Below are 20,643 nucleotides of genomic sequence, written 5' to 3' on the forward strand. Positions count from 1 at the left end.
TAGAGAGTCACCTGTTATGGTTTTGGTGACCAACTTTAGATTCCTGTGCAGCCCTGACATGCCAACATAAATGTTGGCCTAATAAAATAAATCTCAATGAGACAATATCACTTTCCCCAATTTCTAATTACCTTCAGAATTATGATTCTGGGAGTAAAAACATCTCTTCAAATGATTTATTGTTGCAACCGAGCGTTACTACACTGTAAACCCGAATAAGTTCCCAGAACTCAAACATTTTGAGGCAATCAATTGCCTCAATTTTTTTGAGTTTTGATACTGAAAATTTTAAGTTTTCATAAATAAAATTTCTTAATAAATTTTACTCATACATTTGAAGTTTATTAAATTAAAATTGCTCATCCAATCAACTCAAAAGTTCAACTGTACACTGTAACCTCGAATAAGTTCACTGAACTCAAAATTCATGAGGAAACTGATTACCTAATAATTTTTAAGTTAACTTATCTAAAAACTATAAGTTAACCATAATTTAAAAAATATGACCTGAATAAAATCAAAGCATTTAACTACATCCAACCTATAACTTAGCACGTAAGCAACTTACAAAGCTTTATTTCACTAAACTTGCATATTTAATTTTGATTGAACTTTATTACATGTTTTTTCTAACTTAATAATATAACTTATACGAACTCTAAATGGACCTATTAAACCCTAACCCAAATAAGCTGAATTTACTTAAAAGTGACAATGTGGCAGGCTGGTCAAGGCAGTAATTAACACCAGATCATGAATCACACACCCCTAGATGCTAACAGCCAATAAAAGTGGAACACTCAAAGTCAAGTCAAGAGTATCTGGTGTGAACAACCACAGTATTAATAACAATGGGACAGCACAGCCGTACAGCATTACTTTGACCAACCGCCTCACTTATGGTGCCAACATGATACAAAAAGTAACATCACATCTGCAACACTGAACGAAATAATAACTGAGAACAACAATCATCCACAATAAACACGCATAAACACCCCAAAATAGAGCAAAATAACTGAAAATATGACTACCCACAATGCACCATGCCCATCAGTTGTTTATTGTTCCTGAAATCCAACACAATTGCTAGTTTGTGGTTGTTTTTCTTGTAAATCCACAAATATTTAAAATAATATACAAGTCTGTTTATCAGACACACTTTAGGGTTGACGTAAAGATGAATGGAATAATATAGAAACATAACATAATAAATCGATCTTTCTTTGGTTAATATTACTCATTAAAATTAAGTTATGTTTACTTAAAAAAAAGAAATAGTTCAGATTAATTAAAACATTTGAGTTCTATGTACTTAAAACAAGAAAAATGTTGAACAAGCTCAACACATTTGAGTTCTAAAAACAGTTTTTTAAATTATGAGTTTTATCTACTCAATATATTTGATCATTTAGAACTTTAGGGTTTACAGTGTACTTGGTGGGTTTATGGCAATAATTTCAGACATGAAATTGTTGCTTGGCAAAAGTGTGCTAGAAAATTTTAAAAAGTAAATAAAACAGGTTTTTGCATTTCAGATTAGCTCATTATAAAGCAATTATGCTCAGTATTGGCTCATTCTGATTTTCTGGTGCATCTGGAGGTGTAAAAAAAGTCATGCATTGGTTTTCAAATTAGAAATGCGTGAAAAACACACTAAATAAACATTAAAACAAAAAAACGCAAATCAATCTGGAATCATCTAGAAGTTTCTCGTCAGAGATCATCTTCATTTTGTCAAATGCCAAATCTTTATCATTGGGAATCATTTTATTGATTACTATTATTAATCATTTGATATTGCTCAGTCCTATAGGAAGGTAATTTAATAATAATAATGATAATAATAATAATAATAATAATAATAATAATAATAATAATAATAATAATAATAATAATAATAATAATAATAAACATTCACTACAGCACATGCTTTAAAAACAAAAGCAGCATAATGTGAATGTGATCATTGCTCTGAAACACTGGATTAGGAGGCGTTGTTACGGCAACACTCTCCTCTGTTCTCTGTATATCATCTCAACACAGTAACGAGTGCTTCATCCAGCCATTCCCAGGCATGAGGGATTAAACTTAATGTAAGAGCAGCTCTTAGTGAGAGTCATGGGGGGACGGAGCAAAGAGAATACGTATATCAATAGGGAGACACACTAATCAGGTCCATCATGTTAAAAATGTATTATTGCTTTTGTCTTGTTCTCCTCTGAATTTCTGCCTCAGCAATTAATTAATTAACAGCATTAATACAGATGTTCAATTTAAAATCTGTAGATTAGTATACTGTGGTTCCACCGTATGTGCTTGGATTTTCTTTATTGTTCTTTTTAATTGTTTTTATGACCTATGTGACTGTTTCTGCTTGTGTTGTTGAAAATAACAATGTTATGTCGTGTCGTGTCATGTTTTGGTATGTTATGTTACATTGCGTCACATCGCATCACGCCACGTCATGTCACGTCACGTCACATCACATCACGGTATGGTACAGTACGGTACGGTATAGTATGGTATATTAAAGGGTTATTTGATGTTGATCAAGGTTTCTGTTTATAAATGTCCTGAGAATTGAGTGGAAGGCAGATGCTGAGAACAAGGATGTCCACCTTTATGATCACCTTTTCCTTCCTTTCATGTGAAAACACACTCTGCCAACGAAACACAAGTCAAGAGAAACAGAACAAGGGAAGATTAATCCAAACAGGAACTACTTCAGATGTCACCATATGGGAATATGAGGCTCTCAGAACTAGTTGGGATGGGTAGGACAGTACACTGTGTGCTGAATCTTCTTTGACCAAGTGAAATAGCCGGGGAAACACACTGGAAATTAACTCTTGGGATTTTTTTCATGGGAGAAATAATTATTTGCAGAAGTTGTACTAGAAAGACCCCCGAGCCTGGAAGCTCACCAAAAATACCTCCATAAACGTTCGTAAAAATGTTATCAGGGACCAAACTAACTGGTTTTAATGGCTACCATAGTGACAGTTAGTACTATTGTTTCTACTTAGTAATGCAACCTTTAAAATAGCATTAATATTAAGCAGTTGTTTATCCTTTATTCAATAGTTTACTAATACTTAATAATGCACAATGTTAATAAAGGCTCCCTTATTATAAAGCGTTACTAAAATGTATTTTAATTTAAACACTCTATTTAAACATGACAAAACATTAAAGATGATACATCAAAGTGCTTTAGCCTTTGAAAGTAGAGGTCTAGCAGCTTTTTCAGGTATTTAAATAAAATATTATTAATCCAAACTAAAGATTAAAGCGGACATTGTTGGTTTTCTGAGGCCGTTTTGAGTCTTAAAGGTGAATCTGTGTTTACTCATTAGATAAACTACTCAGTAAAACTGCCATGAAAGCAATAGCAATTAGTTCCACACATTTATTCGATCTGTACTCATCTATCACAGACAACATGTTTGCTTTTCATCTTTGAGTCATACGACAGACAGAAGTGGAGTAACGCTGAAAAAACAGACATCCTGTCATTTACACGGCTGGTGCGCTGCACTGGGATGTTTATACCGTCTCTTCATTTTAAAACACTAAAAAAGCCTGAACTCATTGGTCACTTTTACTGCATAAACAAACAGCACTCCATAGGTCCCCATCCCTGCTCCTCAGGGCCTGCTATGCTGCATCTTTCAGAGGTTTTGCAGCCTCAGCCTCTCCTGCATTAAATGAAATAGTCTTAAACGGGATTCTGCAGAAGGGATGGCTTGTTAGAGGGGTGATTAAATCATCAAAATCTGGCTTGCAGAAGCTGAAAATCATAAAAAAAAAGTGCAGGACAGTGGACCCTGAGGACTAGGGTGGAGGCATGTGACTACGCACCCTTGTTTTTCTTGGTTCTTTTAAAACACGGGAAATGAGAGTTGATCTTCAACTTATTTTGTTAACATTTCGGCTAATTACTATAGCCATCATCAGAGCTGCACCGATGCTGGTGGCGTCACTTCCTTCTCCGTTTAGCTGTGGGCAGCAGAGGACGACTTCACCCTCTGCTGCCCTCCTCGTCGACGACACAGCCCCATGCGTGATCTAACGTGTAGTCTCCATCGTCTCTGTTCATGGTTCTGTGTCCACGTCTCCTTATTTCCATGGCTTCTTTAATCCATCTTTTTTATTTTTGTTGCTCAGTGTTTATGATCCTTGTTTTGTCCCAGCCCATAATATGGTTTTCCCTTGTGCGGTAGTCTGTTACGGCTCATTTCTATAGTAATTAGCCAAATCGTTAGTATGGTAAAGATCAACTTTTTTTCTGTGTTCTAAAAGAACCAAGCAAAGCAAGTTGGCAAAATACACAAACTGAGCGTACAGAAGATGTGCACACAACACCCGCATTGACAATCTAAATATGATGCTACGTTTCAAGTAAAATGGTACTTCTGCATGAGGATTGTTAGAATTTAAGGAAAGTCTGTGTTACCAAAATGAAAAGAGCTTTTTTCTCCAGTGGGGCATTTTTCAGATGTAGGTTATGTATACATATACAGAGAGAGAGTAGGGTTGTCAATGATAACGTGCTATTATCACATTAACAAGTTGATTAATACCAACAAAACCTGGAAAATATAAACTTTGGTAGATTTAGAATCATTATTGTGATAAATTGTGATTTAACTATGGAATTCATGCGAATGGTTAAGATGAACATTTATGGTCGACTGACGGTCCTGATGAATACATTCACCTTCACAGATTAGGTTTTGGCTGATTGTGTTCTGCTAAATAAATGTGGTGACAAGAAGTTACTTTAAAATACTTTTGGTATAATGATTAAATGTGAAAAACTTTTACTGTCATAATGTAAATGACAGTGCTTCTTAAAAAGGGTCACCCTGATGTTTTAACTTTAACACACAAGGGCTTGTTTTCAGCAGAGTTATCTAGTCTATATTAGGGACTCATGAGTGTATTTAAAACTAACTTCAAACACGCATCTAATTATCAGCTTTTGAAAACTGGGAGCATTTCTTCTCTCTGTGTTGACCATTAATGTTGTGAGTTCAAGTGTTGCCTTGTTGGTTGTTTGTGTTGCATTCTGATCTGAAACTAAACAAATAAACATGACTGCCACTAAAACAGCAGAAATGATATTGATGATGAGTTCATCTAAAAGGCCTGAGGTGTGACTTCTTATTGGGGTCCATCTTTTATCAGCTTCTCAAATGTGCAATATAAACAAGAAGACAGAAAATGTGGCATTGACCCTCCAACATTCATCTGTTTATTTAGTCATTATTTCTGCCACCATTCGTATTCATGATTGGTCCTTAAACCACCAGTAGACAACAAGCAGAAGGAGGTCCGGAGATCTGTGTGTCGAAGCAAAGTGATGCAGACTGAACCCGCGTGCTGACAGGCCGTGTGCAAGGCTGTCCTTCAAACAGCATTATGCAACATCATCTTTCAAGTATCTAAAGTGATGCAGCTGCTACAGTAAAGCATCTACAATGTTTCAACTCTTGACTTGTTTCCCGTCATTGCCACTCTTTGTTATATATCCTCTGCTGTATCACCAAGTGGCCGCAGCCCACTTCCACCGAGGCTGAGCTGCATAAATAGACCAAGAGAAATCATCTGACAGTTTCTCTGTGTGTCTCACAGCGAACCGCTGGACCTCACGCTGACCCTCCGATGGAGGAACGTGCTTCTGAATGCAGACAAGATGTCTTCTTTGAAAACGGAGCCTTTGAAATGTTTCAGATTCACGTTTCTCAGTCGGTAGATGGTGTTTATTTATGAACTGTGGGGTACTGATTAAGGAGGCTTGAAGACAAAAAATGTAAAACAGGTTCAGGGTTCAGAGTGGTCCTCTTATTTTCTGTATTTTCATTTATTTGCTGGTCATTATCATTACTATCATTGTAGTCTGTCTTGCTATTTTGAGTAATCTGGTTCCTTGCATTTCCTGTTTATGGATCTTCCCTCGGCTAATCAGCTCCTAATCCCTCACCTGGTGCTGATTCAGTAATCAATCCGCCCAATGTTCAGCATTCTCTGTTTCTCAGTTCATTGCCAGATCCGGTGTTGCTGGTTCCTGGTCATTAGTGTTAATTTTATTGAACCTTTCGGGACTGTAGCTACCTGCAGGCTGCTGTTGCTTTTGCCTACACCTTCAGCTCCAACTTTGGGTCAAAACATTACTAAAAATCAGGCTTGAATGTAAAGAAATGAATACAGAATGTTACATCACAGAATCCTTATAAATTACAAGTGGTTTCTAAAAATAAAATATCGTAAAATATTTGCAGATATATTTTCTTTGTTTTGACATGACGAAAAACTTAAAGGGTGTAGTTGTGATGGTTTTGTAGCCTTTGTAGGCGGTGAAACAAGCTCTTGAGGAGAGAAGGCTATCACAGCCTTGTGCCATACCCCGTGGACAGCACTTGATTGGGGCCATTTTCTAGCTGCAACAGAATATTGACCCGAAACACACTGCTAACATGTGTCAACATTAATAAAAGAAGAAGAATTCTGACACCGTCTCCAGATCTGAACCCCTCTGAGCTTTGGGGTTTATTGTTTGGTACAGAGGAAGACTCCATCAAACCAGCCCAGTTGAAGCAGGAAGAATGGGATGGAATCTCACCAGAAACATTTAGAAAAAACAGATGGGTAAAACATCTGAGGACAGGCTGCAATCGCTGTGAAAATGTTTTTAATGTTTGCTTTTTTTATGAATGTAAACAGAAAACATTCATCCTTCCCACTGAAAATTAACTTTGTGATCAGAATCTTATGATACATATATAAAATATAGTAATATTCAGCTTAACTGGTGGTGGGCCAGTTTGAACTAAGTGTCCTTTCCCTGTTGATCGAGCACCATCGCTATCAGCATGAACAGATTTTCCAAGTTTTATTTCCATATTTTTAAATTCATTCTGAAATTTGATTAAATATTCTGTTTTTTTAGTTGTTTTTATTCCTACTTTTCAAAGTGTTACTTGCATGCTTCTCTGTGTTTGTAGTAGCACGTCAGGGATGAATTAGCTGAATCTGAACCTCCAGGATAAATCAAAATCTTAAATCAGCGGGTAGGTGTCCTAAGGGGTGCTCTTCACCTGCTTAACAGCTGTTAGCTATTTTCTGTGCCAGTAGCTAATTTAAAGGTTAGCAGTTAGCTTTTTCAGGTCGCCGGCCATCAATAAAAAACACAAGATGAAGAAGAAAAAATGTCTGCTTTGTGGTGGCATCATGATGGAGCCTGGAAGTAAAAGTCAGAGCGTTATGTCTTTGGAGGCGAAGCAAAGAGCTAAAACCAGAGTGAACATTGGCCTACCCTAGTTTGAGGGTGCTATATGAGGCTATGACAACACAGACTGATGGTGACCTGGCTTTGTTGCCACTGGACTTGTAAGCAAAAATATTGTTGTCCAACAATGTGGATTTTTTAGTATCACGTGGCTCATTGTTAGCTTGTTGTTAGCACTAGCCACAGCGGGCTGCAGCAGGTTGTTTACGAGCTGTAGTATTGGGAAGGTTTCAGAAAAAATACAAATCATCTAAACATTTATTTAGTAAACCTTTACTAAAACCTTATAGACTAATGTTTTGAAATGGCACACTCAATCAGGTGATAATATTTATACCTCATGCTCAGAGATTAAACCACTTTCTGTGACAAGAATCCTGGATTACCACCTGCACATCACAATTATTAGATGTACTCATGGCCTGTGCTCAGCTTTAGTTTAGTTTCAAAACCAAACACAGATTTGCAGAAAAGTTCTTCTCCAGACAAATACTGACACAAAACAATATGAAAATGCAAAGCACCAACAATCCCACATCGATTGAATGTCAACTTGACTAAGAATCTAGAGCCATGCTGAGTAAACAGTTGTTTGCCTGTTCAGTGACTAAAGCAAACAAGTGGAAATCATTTTGCTTGATGCTCCTGTTGTCTCCACCTCTGTCTTCTGCTGCAGTGTTTGAAAAGAAGAGCTGATCCAAAAGCACCGCTGAGGCCAACGCAAAATGCTCCTTCAGAAATAATGTGGAGAATTTAGCTAAAAGTGTTCTGACTGGTGGATTTTCTGCACTGGAATAAAAAAACTGGCATTTTAAAGCGAATTTGACATGAAAGAGAGTTTTTATTTCTACGCTTGTATTAAAGTTGCACGGTAAAACACAACAAAGCTTTTCACATGTGAAATCCAGACGAGAATCTTACAGTTTTTTTTTATTGCTAAAACACGTTTTTCAAAACTGTACATTTCTTTCTAAACTGCACACACAAAACCCCAAACATAACACACAAATTCTTAAACCGTGGCTTCCCTTTGCAACAAAACCCTGCCATGTTCCCAAAATGGAACACGTGTTTTCATTTGGTAAACACTGCCACATTTTCACATGACACACACATACCATTCATTGCTTAAACACAAGTAGTCTTTGGGTGAACACTACCAAGCATGGAAAGAACACTGAAGACCAAAACTGAAATCACAATTGTCTAAATAGAACACAATGAATTACACACTGACTGTATGACAGTGCCCACTTTTCTCTGAGACAAACATTAGACATCACACACATTTTGAGACAAAACATTTTATTTTTGCAGTCCCCCCCCATTCAAGCATAATCATGGGGCATCATGCCTCCGGTCTCTGTCTGGCCAGAGGGCCTTGTCAACATCACAGGCAATGTCCTCCTGGTCCAAACAACACTGGAAGTACCGACTCGAGTGCCTCATGAAGCCCTGACAGGCCTCAAAGGCCACATCTCTACAAGACTCCTCCATGGCTTGAAGCAGTGGGACCTGGCTCTGTGGATTCCTTTCATACACCTTCCACCTCCAGGCTGAGAAAAACTCCTCAGTGGGATTGAGGAAGGGGGAATAAGGTGGAAGGTATAAAATGAAAAACCGTGGGTGGTCCTGAAACCACTCATACACCTGGGTAGCCTTGTGGAAACTTACCGTTATGCTGCAGTCCCTGATTGCAAATTGCTCACCAGACCCGAAAGTTTAGAGATTTGAATAGTTGTGTGTTGTTGATTGAAGCTTTGAGAATTTATGTGAGAAGTGTGTGTAAACCTGAAAATTATGTGCTGTGTTTTGACAGCAAGGTAATGTGAAATTGACATCAGAGTGTAAAGGAGGAAAATCAGAGTTCTAATATGATAAGGAAATCTTAAGTAGTGATAAATTGAGTCAAGCAATTGGGAACAGAAGTAGAAGTTGTGAAAATTGTGCCTCGTTTTTGCTTTTTGAGTTTTAGCAATCGAAAAAAAACTGTAATGCAGCTCCACCGTTTGAGCAGAGCTGGCCCGACACCTCCCTGACAAGAATAAACAGCCTCTGTCATGTCAGCATTGAAGTTGACCTTTCCATCACCAGTGATCACTGATGCCCCTTACCTCGTCCTGAAGTTAGCCGGGTGTGGATGCCCGTCATACAAAGATAAAAAGTCATATTCCTCCTCCACTGCGAAAGATTGAAAAACTATATGGATCCTGTTGCCCTCCTCGGCAACAATCACCCAGGTACAGTTCGCTCCATTTGGATATCCATATGGAAACCCAGGGCTTTCTATCGTCCCATTCCTTCCTTTTAACGTGCCTCCACATGTATGGATAAAACCTGGAGAGACAGAGACAGAGCATCATGTTATTACTGAATGATACCTTTAAAAGGGTTAGGGTTGATACATTTCAGTGTCAAAGCTTTAATAAATGAAGTGAATGAAAACTTGAAACATCCATTTGCCAATGTTGTGCAAAAAAAGATTTATTGTAACAACCACACACAACCCGCTAAAGTTCAGGTGCAACACTTCCTTAACCGGGAACAAATAGTTTGGAAAATCCACTTTGCTCTCAGCTGGCAGAAGCTGTGAAGGAAATCTGGCAACCAGCTGACAGCGAGCCAAGTTTAGCATTTCCTCGTACGTTTTCTGTTTTGCTTCAAATAAAAAGGAAATGAGAACACCTGCTGCTGTAATAATGGGAGGAAGATGCATAATTGTGGACGTTTGCTGGCGAACTGTTTTTATCAGACACAAAGGTTGAAATGCACCATTGCTGTGCTTTTCTTCTTGTTTATCCCAGAAGGTCATAGAGCTCCAGGGAGAAGCAGCAAGCACACAACCTAGTAATGCACAGTACCTCAGGATGACTTCTGGCCCCTCGACACATTCAGACAAGTTAATACCTTTTACGTGTCGGAAACTCAAACAGTCGCTGACAAGTCTCCGTTTTTGGGCCAAGCAGGGTGGTGACGATGGAGATCTGCACATGTCACAGCTCAAATTCTGTGTTCCTACTTTTTTGTCACATTTAAATATCTCAGGTCACCAAACAAACTGAGGTGAAACAATATATATATATTTAGCGTCCAGAAATGGTCCATTTTTCATCTACAGTTTGACCTCTGCAGTAGCCGGTCATATGGAGACGTAAGTCTGCATCTGGTGCCTTTGATCTGCCAAGCTGCACGAAGATTCTACAGTGCGTGTTGACACTTAGATTGTCAGCATCATGCTTCACCAAGGTCTCTCTTCAAGCTTCCTCTTCTCTCAGACTGCTTTGCTCCACAGAGCAAAAGGATGAACTTTTATAAATAATGAAGTGTTAAAATAATGATGAAGTGAAATGAACAATATGGTTAAATGAAATACTTAAATAATCATGTAATGAATGAACAAGATGTTAAATGAAATGTTTTGATTAATCTGTGCCTAAATTAATATGGCTAAAATGAATGTCCATGCAATATCTATTTGTCTGATAATCAGCGTACGTGACTTGACAAGTTCACACACTCATACACACGTGCATATCACAAGGCTAAAGTTAACGTCACTGCACCTAAAGTTTTCTTATCCACAAATCAAAGCAGCTTTTATCTGAAGGAGGAGTGTTCTGAGGTTTGCTTGGTAAAACCCTCATGGCATGTTGTGATTTGCCATGAAATCATAACATAGGAATAATAAAACTTAGATCACTTCCCGAGTTATTCAGTTCGTTGAAGTTCATTGAGCCGAGTTGAGTTTTTTTCCAGCTGAGATTCCGGAGTGGCCAATCTGGAATCAGCCTCTTTGAAAATTCTCTCTGACATACAGTCAAAACCTTTTTGCACTCTGCAAAGCTGACAACCTCGACTCCATAAGAATCCAACCTTTTGAGATGCAAAACGAGTCCACCTGTTTGTTGAGACCTGTAGAAGACTCTGGACTGACCTGGTCGTACTGCGGTTCTTCTACAAACTTCGGTACCTTGGGGTCACCTGACCCCCCGACATCTCGGATCCAAAAGAGAGTCTCAGAAAGGGTACGCAGAAACAGCGAGATTGCGTCTGATGTGGTTCTATAAATGATCAACTCTCTAGTTATAGCAGACCAAACTCTTTACACCCAGAACTCACAGTTCGCCCCCTCATATATATATATATATATATATATATATATATATATATATATATATATATATATATATATATATATATATATATATATAAGAGGGGGCAAATATATGTTCACATTCAGGGGCGTAGCACCAAATTCTGGGCCCTAGGTACAAGTCTTCTAGGTGGGCCCCATGCTCAATTGTGTAATATCTCTCTTACACATGTTATGCCATGCTATAAGACAAGATAATAAATATGATCTCAGTTTAACCTCTATATTGAGCAAATACAAATGCCAGCATAATAAAAGTGAAATGCCCAGACTTCACATATAATTATTTTTATTTGCCAACAATGTGTTCAAACATTAATCCTGGAATTTATTTTCCAGTAAATGCCCACTGACGGGTCTTCATGTTAGCAAAATCCCTTATGAGATCTTTAAAGTCCAATCCTTTGGCTAATTGGCTTTCAATAGAAAGAAGAGCTAGGCTGTTCAGTCTATCCTGGGACATTGTTGATCTCAAATAATTTTTCACCAGTTTCAGTTTGCTAAAAGCCCGTTCACCCCCAGCAACAGTCACAGGTAGTGTGCAAAAAATCCTCAGTCCAATACAAACTTCTCCAAAAATGCTCTGTAATTGCATCCTGTAGATGGAGTTAAGCAGCTCAAGAGGAGACATGGGATGCAGTACAGAGCCTTTGCACTTTCACTGTAAATAAGCCAGTCTCTTCTTATCTTCTCATGCCCATTGGCTGACTTAGCATATTGAAGATAATTTGGAAATGGCTTGCCCTCCATATCTTTGGGTGTTATTTTGTCGATTCCTGGTGTTTGATCACTTTTATTCGCCAGTCTTCTGACAACTGTATCTCCTTGTTGACCAGTGAGCTTCTCTGGCCATAGTCCTGGATCCTCTGGCAGACACTCATCTGTGTTGCTCAGCCTCTCACTTTCTTCTTCTTCTGGCCTCTCCTCATCATCCTCACTACCTTCAGAGCAACCATCCCCTTCCCTATCTTCACTTACATCATCCTCTTTCACATATTCTATCTCTTTCTCTGCTGCAAGGGGGACAGACACCACACAAGCAAAATGGATCATGAATTAGGTCAGCAAAATATAACCTAACATGTCCTTTCAGATAAATCTGTTGCTAATGATTGCTTGTAAATTGAATAACTTAATTGTATCGTGAGCTCAGGGGCGGATTTAGGACTGAAGAAGATCCGGGGCTTAACACACAAACACGCGCGCACACACACGTGACACGCACTAGTCAACATCATATATATTTGTCTTGTACCACATAATTTTTTAATCTAAAGCTACATATTAAGCATATTCAGGGCAGAATATTGTTCCTGTTAGTGTTTAGTGTGAGATGAAAGTAAATATTCACTTTCCAGCAACTTTACCTGAGAAGCTAACTTTAGGCAAACCAGCAACACAACAAATATTTTCAAATAAGACTCACAAACCTGAGTTAAAACCAGTCTCATCAAAGCTGGGGTTCTGTCATTGTACTTTTTGTCTAAAAAAAAAAGTCCTTATGTCCATCTTCACTCATGCATTTCAGGCAGAGACTGCAGAAGAAGCTGGCTGCTGAAGGGCTTCTTCTTCAGTGGTGGAGGGTCAGGCAGGCTGTATACAAACTACTGCCAGCTGCTCCCTCTCTGTTGGACTTTGTTACTGCATGTTACTTCCACGTTTCAGATCCGGGGCTTTTCATAAAACATCCGGGGCTTCAGCCCAAGTAGCTGGGCCTAACGCCGCCCCTGAGTGAGCTCACCTTGTCTCATCTCCTCAGTGCTTTCTGGAGACAATGAGGGCCCTGCTGCTGCTGCTACTGCGTCTAAAGGGCCATGTGGTTCATGATGTTAAGCTTTGCTAATACTGATATATATTGATATATTAAATACATATGACATGAAATAAACCAGGTTCTCTCTGTGAATGTAATGTACTCTAAATTTTATAATCCCTGCATTATCAGCCAAATTATAAGGTTGTCCGTTTTCAAGATCAAATATAAAGAAATTTAAAATAGGCTTAAAATATCTAACCAAGTCAATAACAATCCTCTAACACCAGTGTCATCATGCTATACGAAAAACAGTGGCAGCTTCCCATTCCTGAGATTACCACGAATCCATCGATACCAAGTTTGTCCTGGTCCATGACTGGGAAGGAGCTGAAATATCCACACAGAGTGAACCTGTTTTTACTGTGAGGTCCGCAAATTAATTGGCGGCAGCCGCCCGCGATAATAATTCTGATTAATATATATATAAATTAATTAGTGTTATCACTGATAACACTAATTAATTTATATTTGATCTTGATGGTGAAACTAAAGGCGTTTAACACTTTCTTTCTTCTTTCTTTCGGTTTTTATTTTGGTTTATACTGTAGCATTAACATAAAATTTTTCTTTTCAAACAAAACAATATTAACAATTTGAATTGAAACCAAAGAAGGAATAGGCAGAAGCAATGCTTATTTTAGCCTACCCTATTTTCCACCTAATATACATAACCAATATACATTTCTTTTATTTTCCCCAATATAAATATCCACAATGAAAATTCATTAATGTCTATACATACTTTTCGTACCCTGTAAATATGTGACACTTTACACCTGCTTTAAACTTTAGTAAAGAAGTACATTTCTTCAAATCATCATCTAACTCATTCCACAATTTCACACCAACAACAGAAACACATCTTGATTTCACATTAGTTCTGGCTTTTACACATTCAAACATAAATACACCTCTGAGATTATAATGATCATCTCTTGGTTTGAAATAAACTTTTATGCAATTTGGGATATTATTATTAACTACTTTATGAAGAATCTCTAAGATTTTTACTTTAATAATGTCTCCTAATTTTAGCGTTTTCGTTTGACTAAATAGATAATGGGTTGGTTCGAGGTATCCCAATTTATTAACTATTTTAATCGCCTTTTTTTGTAATTTAAATACAGTCTCAACACACGTTTTACCTGCATTTCCCCAAACCTCTGCACAGTAAGACAAATAAGGCATAACTAAAGAGCTATAAATCAAAAACAAGGCTTTTTTATTTAGTATATCAATAGTTTTATAAAGTATAGCAATAGATTTAGACACTTGCTGTTTGATATATTCAATGTGTGGTTTCCAACTGAGTTTACTATCAATAGTCACACCTAGGAATTTAGTTTCATGTACTTGTTCAATTGGGACTCCATTTAAATACAGCTTAGCACCGTCATTGTCCCTTTTCCCTGAAAATATCATAAATTTGGTTTTATTTTCATTTAGTGATAGCTTGTTGTAATCAAACCATTTTTTAACCCTTTGATACATAATGGTCACTACAGTGGACAGGTACTCAAAATTGTTATTTCTTTATTTTTGCTATTAAGCACAGCTGTTGAAGACTTTATTGCATTTGAGCCCCTCCATTTGGACTTCAGTAAGTCAAGCCAACATATTCCATGTTCAGAATGCACGCTGTCCACTGAGATGGACATGTAATAAATTATTTGTAAATTAACAAAATGTTACAAAAAATATTTGTTGAAATTTGTTTCATTCACACCTAAAGATGAATGAAAAAAATTGTTTAAAAAATCTTGGTTGAAGATTTCATAATCCATGCATCAGAGGGTTAATTGAATCCAATTCGTTTTCAACCTCTTGTAATAATTTACTCATATCTTTTCCCATACAAATGAAATTTGTATCATCTGCAAACATAATAAATTTTAACCGAGACGATACAGAAAAGATGTCGTTCAGGTATAGGTTGAATAATTTCGGTCCTAGCACCGAGCCTTGCGGTACACCACATATTACTCTTTCAAGCTGTGAATCTATATCATTAACATTTACATATTGAAATCTACTGCTTAAATAACTTTCAAGCCATTGATTGGTTTTACCACGAAGACCATAGTATTCACATTTCTTGAGCAGGTATATGTGATCAATTGTATCAAATGCCTTACTCAAGTCAATCAAGACAGCCACTACATGAAGTTTTTGATCCACTGCTGTTGCAATCTGCTCTACCAAATCCATAGCTGCTAATGAGGTTGAACGATTCTTCCTAAACCCATACTGATGGTCATTTAAAAGATCAAACTTGTTGGTAAATGCTTCAAATCTAATTACAAAAAGTTTCTCAAGTATATTTGAAAACTGTGGCAGTAAAGAGATAGGTCTATAGTTACAAGCTAATAATTTATCACCACTTTAATAAATAGGAATAACTCTGGCTATTTTCATTTTTTCAGGGACTGTGCCACTTGAAAATGATTTATTACAAATATAAGTAAAAGGTTCAGTAATGCAATGGATAACCTCCTTCATGAGAGACATATCTATCCCATGAAAATCTAAGGACTTTTTACTTTTGAAACTATGTACCGCTTGGATCACATCACTTTGGCTTACACTGCTCAAAAACATTGTATTATTATTTTTATTTATTTCATGGTTAATGTCAACTTCTGGCAGCTTTTTAGCTAGATTAGGGCCAACATTCACAAAATATTTATTAAACTCATTTGCAATGTTCTTTCCATTTTTATTGTGAATATCTATACCTGCTTCTTTTGTATTTCTTATTAATTTATTTAACACATTCCATGTACCTTTAATATTATTTTTGTGTTTTAGGAAAAGCTGATCATAATATTCCTTTTTTTGCTTCCTTATTATTGTAGTTAATTTGTTTTTATATTCCTTATACCTTTTTTCTTTTTCCTTTGTTGGATTTTTTATAAAATCCAGATACAGTGATTTCTTTTTCTGGCAAGCCCTTTCCAATCCCCTAACAATCCAGGGTGGGGACCTTTTTTTTAAGTTTTGCTTATGATATTTTAGAGGACAATGTCTATCATAAGCTCCCAAAATGAACACTGAACACCTAACATGAATGCAGCTTCTGAGAGCTAGCTAATATCAGCTAAAACTGTGTTCTGCTGCTCACCTTCCTTCTTGAAGAATCTAGTCAATACTTGCTTCTGTTCGATTAACTTTTTCTCCTTCTCCTTCTTTTCTTTTCTGGAAGCCAGATTTCCCTTTCTTGGGAAAAGACATGACTGACTCTCCTGCCTCCAGCTCTGGCTGTCGGCATCTGCGATGTCTCACTAGCACATGCGGCAGTGCAGCCCCTGGCCGCTGGTGTGGACTAAACCACTTTACACATTTTTAAGGGGTGATAGATGCCTCAGAGATTATTCAGTTATTATTTTTAAGGCGAAATTCTGTTTCTTAACCTCTTTATCCAGGTAAAGGGAAGTTTATTAAGACATTAAGTAAGTTGGGGGGAAAAAACAACAACAATAAAACATTTTTATTCAAAGCTGTCTCAGGGCCCCTCCCTGCAGTGGGCCCTGGGTAAACGGTACCCTTTCCCCCCCCAGTCCGACGCCCCTGTTCACATTACTGTACACAGACAGCTTTTGTTCCCACAGATATTCTCATCTATTATACAGCCACCTTTGCACCGGCATGCTCTTGTATTCACTGCGTCACTGTGTAACAGTGTGCCCTATTTTATTTGAGTCTATCCTGCACGTTGTCTAATGAAATCCCAGCTTAATTAAGATGCATGGCTTCCCCTGCACAATTTACTCCTAGTGTAATTAGCTTTTCACACTCGGTAGGTAAAGGATGTTTAGCACAGGGTTAGCCAAACACACATGCTAACACATGCACACATGCACACACACACACACACACACACACACACACACACACACACACACACACACACACACACACACACACACACACACACACACACACACACACACATACACACACACACACACACACACACACACACACACTGGAGTATGGGAGGTAGAAAAGCTAACCATGCAGATCACTCAGCTGCGAATCGAATGGCCTTAACCAGGCACACTGTTGCTATTTTTCCCAATGATATGTTTACGTTCTTACAAAGAAACTTTCAAAATGGAGAAAAAGAAACCAATTGTGTATTTTAAGAAATTTTTGCTGCTGTTTTCTGTTAAAAAAAGGAATTAATTACAAAAAGCCCAACTAAGCAGGGACTGATACAGAAGCTCTCTAAAGCCTGCGTCATCACCTCTTCAGATAGCTCCTCTTTCCATGCTTTCGTTCTTTTTTAAACACAGAAACAGTTTTGTTTACCTGTTTGTAGCTACGGTTTCGCCGACAGCTGCCGGCTTCTTCAGACTGACGCTGACTCAGCGTCAGTCTGAAGAAGCCGGCAGCTGTCGGCGAAACCGTAGCTACAAACAGGTAAACAAAACTGTTTCTGTATTTAAAAAAGAACGAAAGCATGGATTTACAAAGACACAGCAAGAACACACCTAAGAAGTAGCTCCTCTTTCCTCAACTACAAACAGAAGTCTGGTAACGAGCTCCTGCTCTGACATTCGTTCTGGCTTAGGCTTGTCGCATGTCTAAATTGTGATTACTTCCAGCAACACCATGCAAAGAATGTAATCATGGTGAACAGCATCACAGAACAGCAAAGCAAAACACCCTAACTCTAAAAAACCTTTAAACATCATTCAACTTCCAAAAGCAAGGGTTTTATTTTAAAAGTAAACCAGATTTTCTTAATGGACTATTTTCAACAGTTTTCTTTATTGATTTAAGAAGGGCTCATTTGACATTTGTTATCTGGTATGTGGTAATTAGGGAAGGAAAACTAGAATATACATGGGACTGGTCTCTAACAAGGAATCATTTAGTTATTTGTGTGTTTTTGAACAGCCTCTGTTTGAAGAAATAGATGTTAAACCAAGAGGACTGAGCTAATGGCAGGTCCAGTGGTTCCACCCCCACACAACTATCGGTAAACTCTGTACATAAGAGAGACACCTGGCTCTGTGTGTTGTAGGTAGGTTTTAGAGAAAATACATTTTAGAGTATTTTCAGCATTGAGGACACAGTTTGCTTTCCATCTAAAATCAGAAAATGCTTTTGATCCAGTTTGCCATGAAAATACATGAAGAGACTTGGTTTAGTTCGGCACTCGTTCCGTTTTAAAAAGAGGCCTTGTATTAGTAAAAATACTTTTAAAAAATAGTTTTAAGTATTTTTTGCTGTAAGAGTTCATGCTGCCAGTCACAGGCCTCAAAAAGCATTGTGATGGCCGCAAATACCCCGCAGGCCAGACTTTTGACACCACTGGTTTAAAACAACAAACACACAAAAGCAGCCAGGATGTACTTCCTCATTTAGATGAGTAAATCATGTAATATTCTACTTTTTCAAGTTTTTACCAACATGCTTAGTAAAGCCACAGACCAAGAGAGCAATTCCCTCTCTGACTTTGTTTCTAGACAGAAGTGTTGAAGATTGTCACCCATAATCCACAATGTAGTTGCATGGATACAATAAGTTTTATGGTATTGAAGCTCAGCCCTGTCCCAACAGCAGGAGAATATAATCAGAAGAGCTCCTTAGAAAACATTTCATCCAAACCGGAATCTCCTCCTGGAGCTACTGAAGTTACCATGGTGATGAAACATTGAAAAATCTGTCTTCAGGCTAGCAGAGCGAGCTAATCCATTACTCTGGCTTCATAGTACAACCCTCTTATCTCTCGTGAACTTTGCTAACCTACGTGGTTATGCTAAATTACTGCGGCTCCTTTTTTAAAAGCTGAAGCGGGACGGTTACGACCAATTCTTGATGTGCTTTAGAGCGAGGCTGTCAGAGCAGCCAGTAAAATATGTATAAACCAGAAACATGATTTAATCAGCGAAACATAGTCGTGAGTACAAAGCTAATCAACGATGTGGCCACACCATTTTGTAGGAGCGGTTAAACATGGTGGGGTAACGTTAACGTGAAGTGATCCGGACTTGGACGAAAACCTTGTAAAGCTCTGATGAGTCTAGTGAACAGAGCCTTTACAGCTGCATCATCACCTGGAACATGTTACCATCCTGGTGATACTCCTGTAGAAAGCTTTTGCAGCTTTAATCTCGATGTTTGCAGGATAACAGAACAAACTCTCATCTCAAAGATTCAGATTTCCTCTCCTCGGATCTGTTTCTTTGTTTTACTGTACGTCATCCCTCTCTCAGCTGCTTTTCTTTCCTGTTGCTTAAACTCTATCAGCCTGTTTCAGCTCCCTGCCAACCCAAAGAGATAAAGAAAATCATCAGGAAACAATTGTTTCCAGGGTTTTTATTTCTTTGTCCTCCCCAACACAGCAACCGTGCCTCCCAGCCGTTTCTTCCCACATTCTGTTTCCTTCCAAGCAATCCGGATTTAGTTTCCCCCTTCCCTCACTGCTGTGAATTATGCAAGCTTGTAATATATTAAGCACTGTCAGCTCTATAAAAGCTGTTTCTAAAAACAGAATAATGTAAACATTTGTGTTGTCCATTCACAGCAAAACGGAGATAAAATATCCTCTCATATGAAAGAGACAATATATGCTGAATTTATTTCACCTCTCCTGAGTCGTTTAGAATGCCACCATGACCGCTCGGCCGCCCGCTCTGACCTCTATCATCACTTCAAATGTGAAACACAATCTCTGGGCTTTCTTTCATTCCTGTCCTATGATTGTGCAGCAGCAGCAACGTCCGTAAATTTTGATTAGAAACCAAACTAACATGATGCTGCAGGGAAAATTTGGTTCTGAAATTTAGGCAGAAGTGGTGAGGTGCGACAGAGACAGAGAGCTCAGCGTGAGGCCAGGTGGTCTGAGAATGGATCCAGCTGTTCCACAAACACATGGGGTTGTGCACACAGACCACCGGCTGATAACAGATTGTTATGCTTGCTGAGGATAACCAAACAAAGGCAGGGGAAATGCCTGTTCCCTCCCACTCTGATGAGACATCTGCGGGTGTGTGTTAGTCTGAGCTGTAGACATGTGTCTGTTTGTTGTCGAGAAGATGCGTATTTATACGTGTGGTTGGCCTGGTGGTGTCTCTAGCTTAATTCAGCAGGTGAACTCTCCTCCTGCAGAGAGAAACCATTAAAGAGCCGCACTGCTGCACAACAATAAAACAAGACTGAAAAACCAATCATTTTCACTAATATTTCATCTTCCAGACTTAAGAAGTGTGTCTCCGGTTAAATTAGTTATTATAGCTTTACTTACATGGCACAAAATGTAAGACAGTGTTTTCTCACATTACAAAGGTTTTCTGAAAGGATGGTTGGAGCTCAACACGAGAATGTGTTGTCAGCCATTCATTGCAGATTTGTGATGAGCCATAAAGGAGT

General features: G+C 38.1%; 1 protein-coding gene across 6 annotated transcripts in view; it reads right to left on the minus strand.

Moving 5' to 3' along the window:
* The window catches only part of LOC107378702 (CUB and sushi domain-containing protein 3), a 434,947-nt gene that overhangs the window by 391,887 nt on the left and 22,417 nt on the right, over positions 1-20,643 (minus strand). For all 6 annotated transcript variants that reach the window (XM_070550820.1, XM_070550818.1, XM_070550816.1 and 3 more), the window contains exon 2: positions 9,409-9,631. In XM_070550820.1, the coding sequence (XP_070406921.1) occupies positions 9,409-9,631 (223 nt within the window). The remainder of the gene's footprint in view (positions 1-9,408; positions 9,632-20,643) is intronic.

The sequence above is a fragment of the Nothobranchius furzeri genome, chromosome 5 (genome assembly GCF_043380555.1).
Source record: "Nothobranchius furzeri strain GRZ-AD chromosome 5, NfurGRZ-RIMD1, whole genome shotgun sequence".
Taxonomy (NCBI): domain Eukaryota; kingdom Metazoa; phylum Chordata; class Actinopteri; order Cyprinodontiformes; family Nothobranchiidae; genus Nothobranchius; species Nothobranchius furzeri.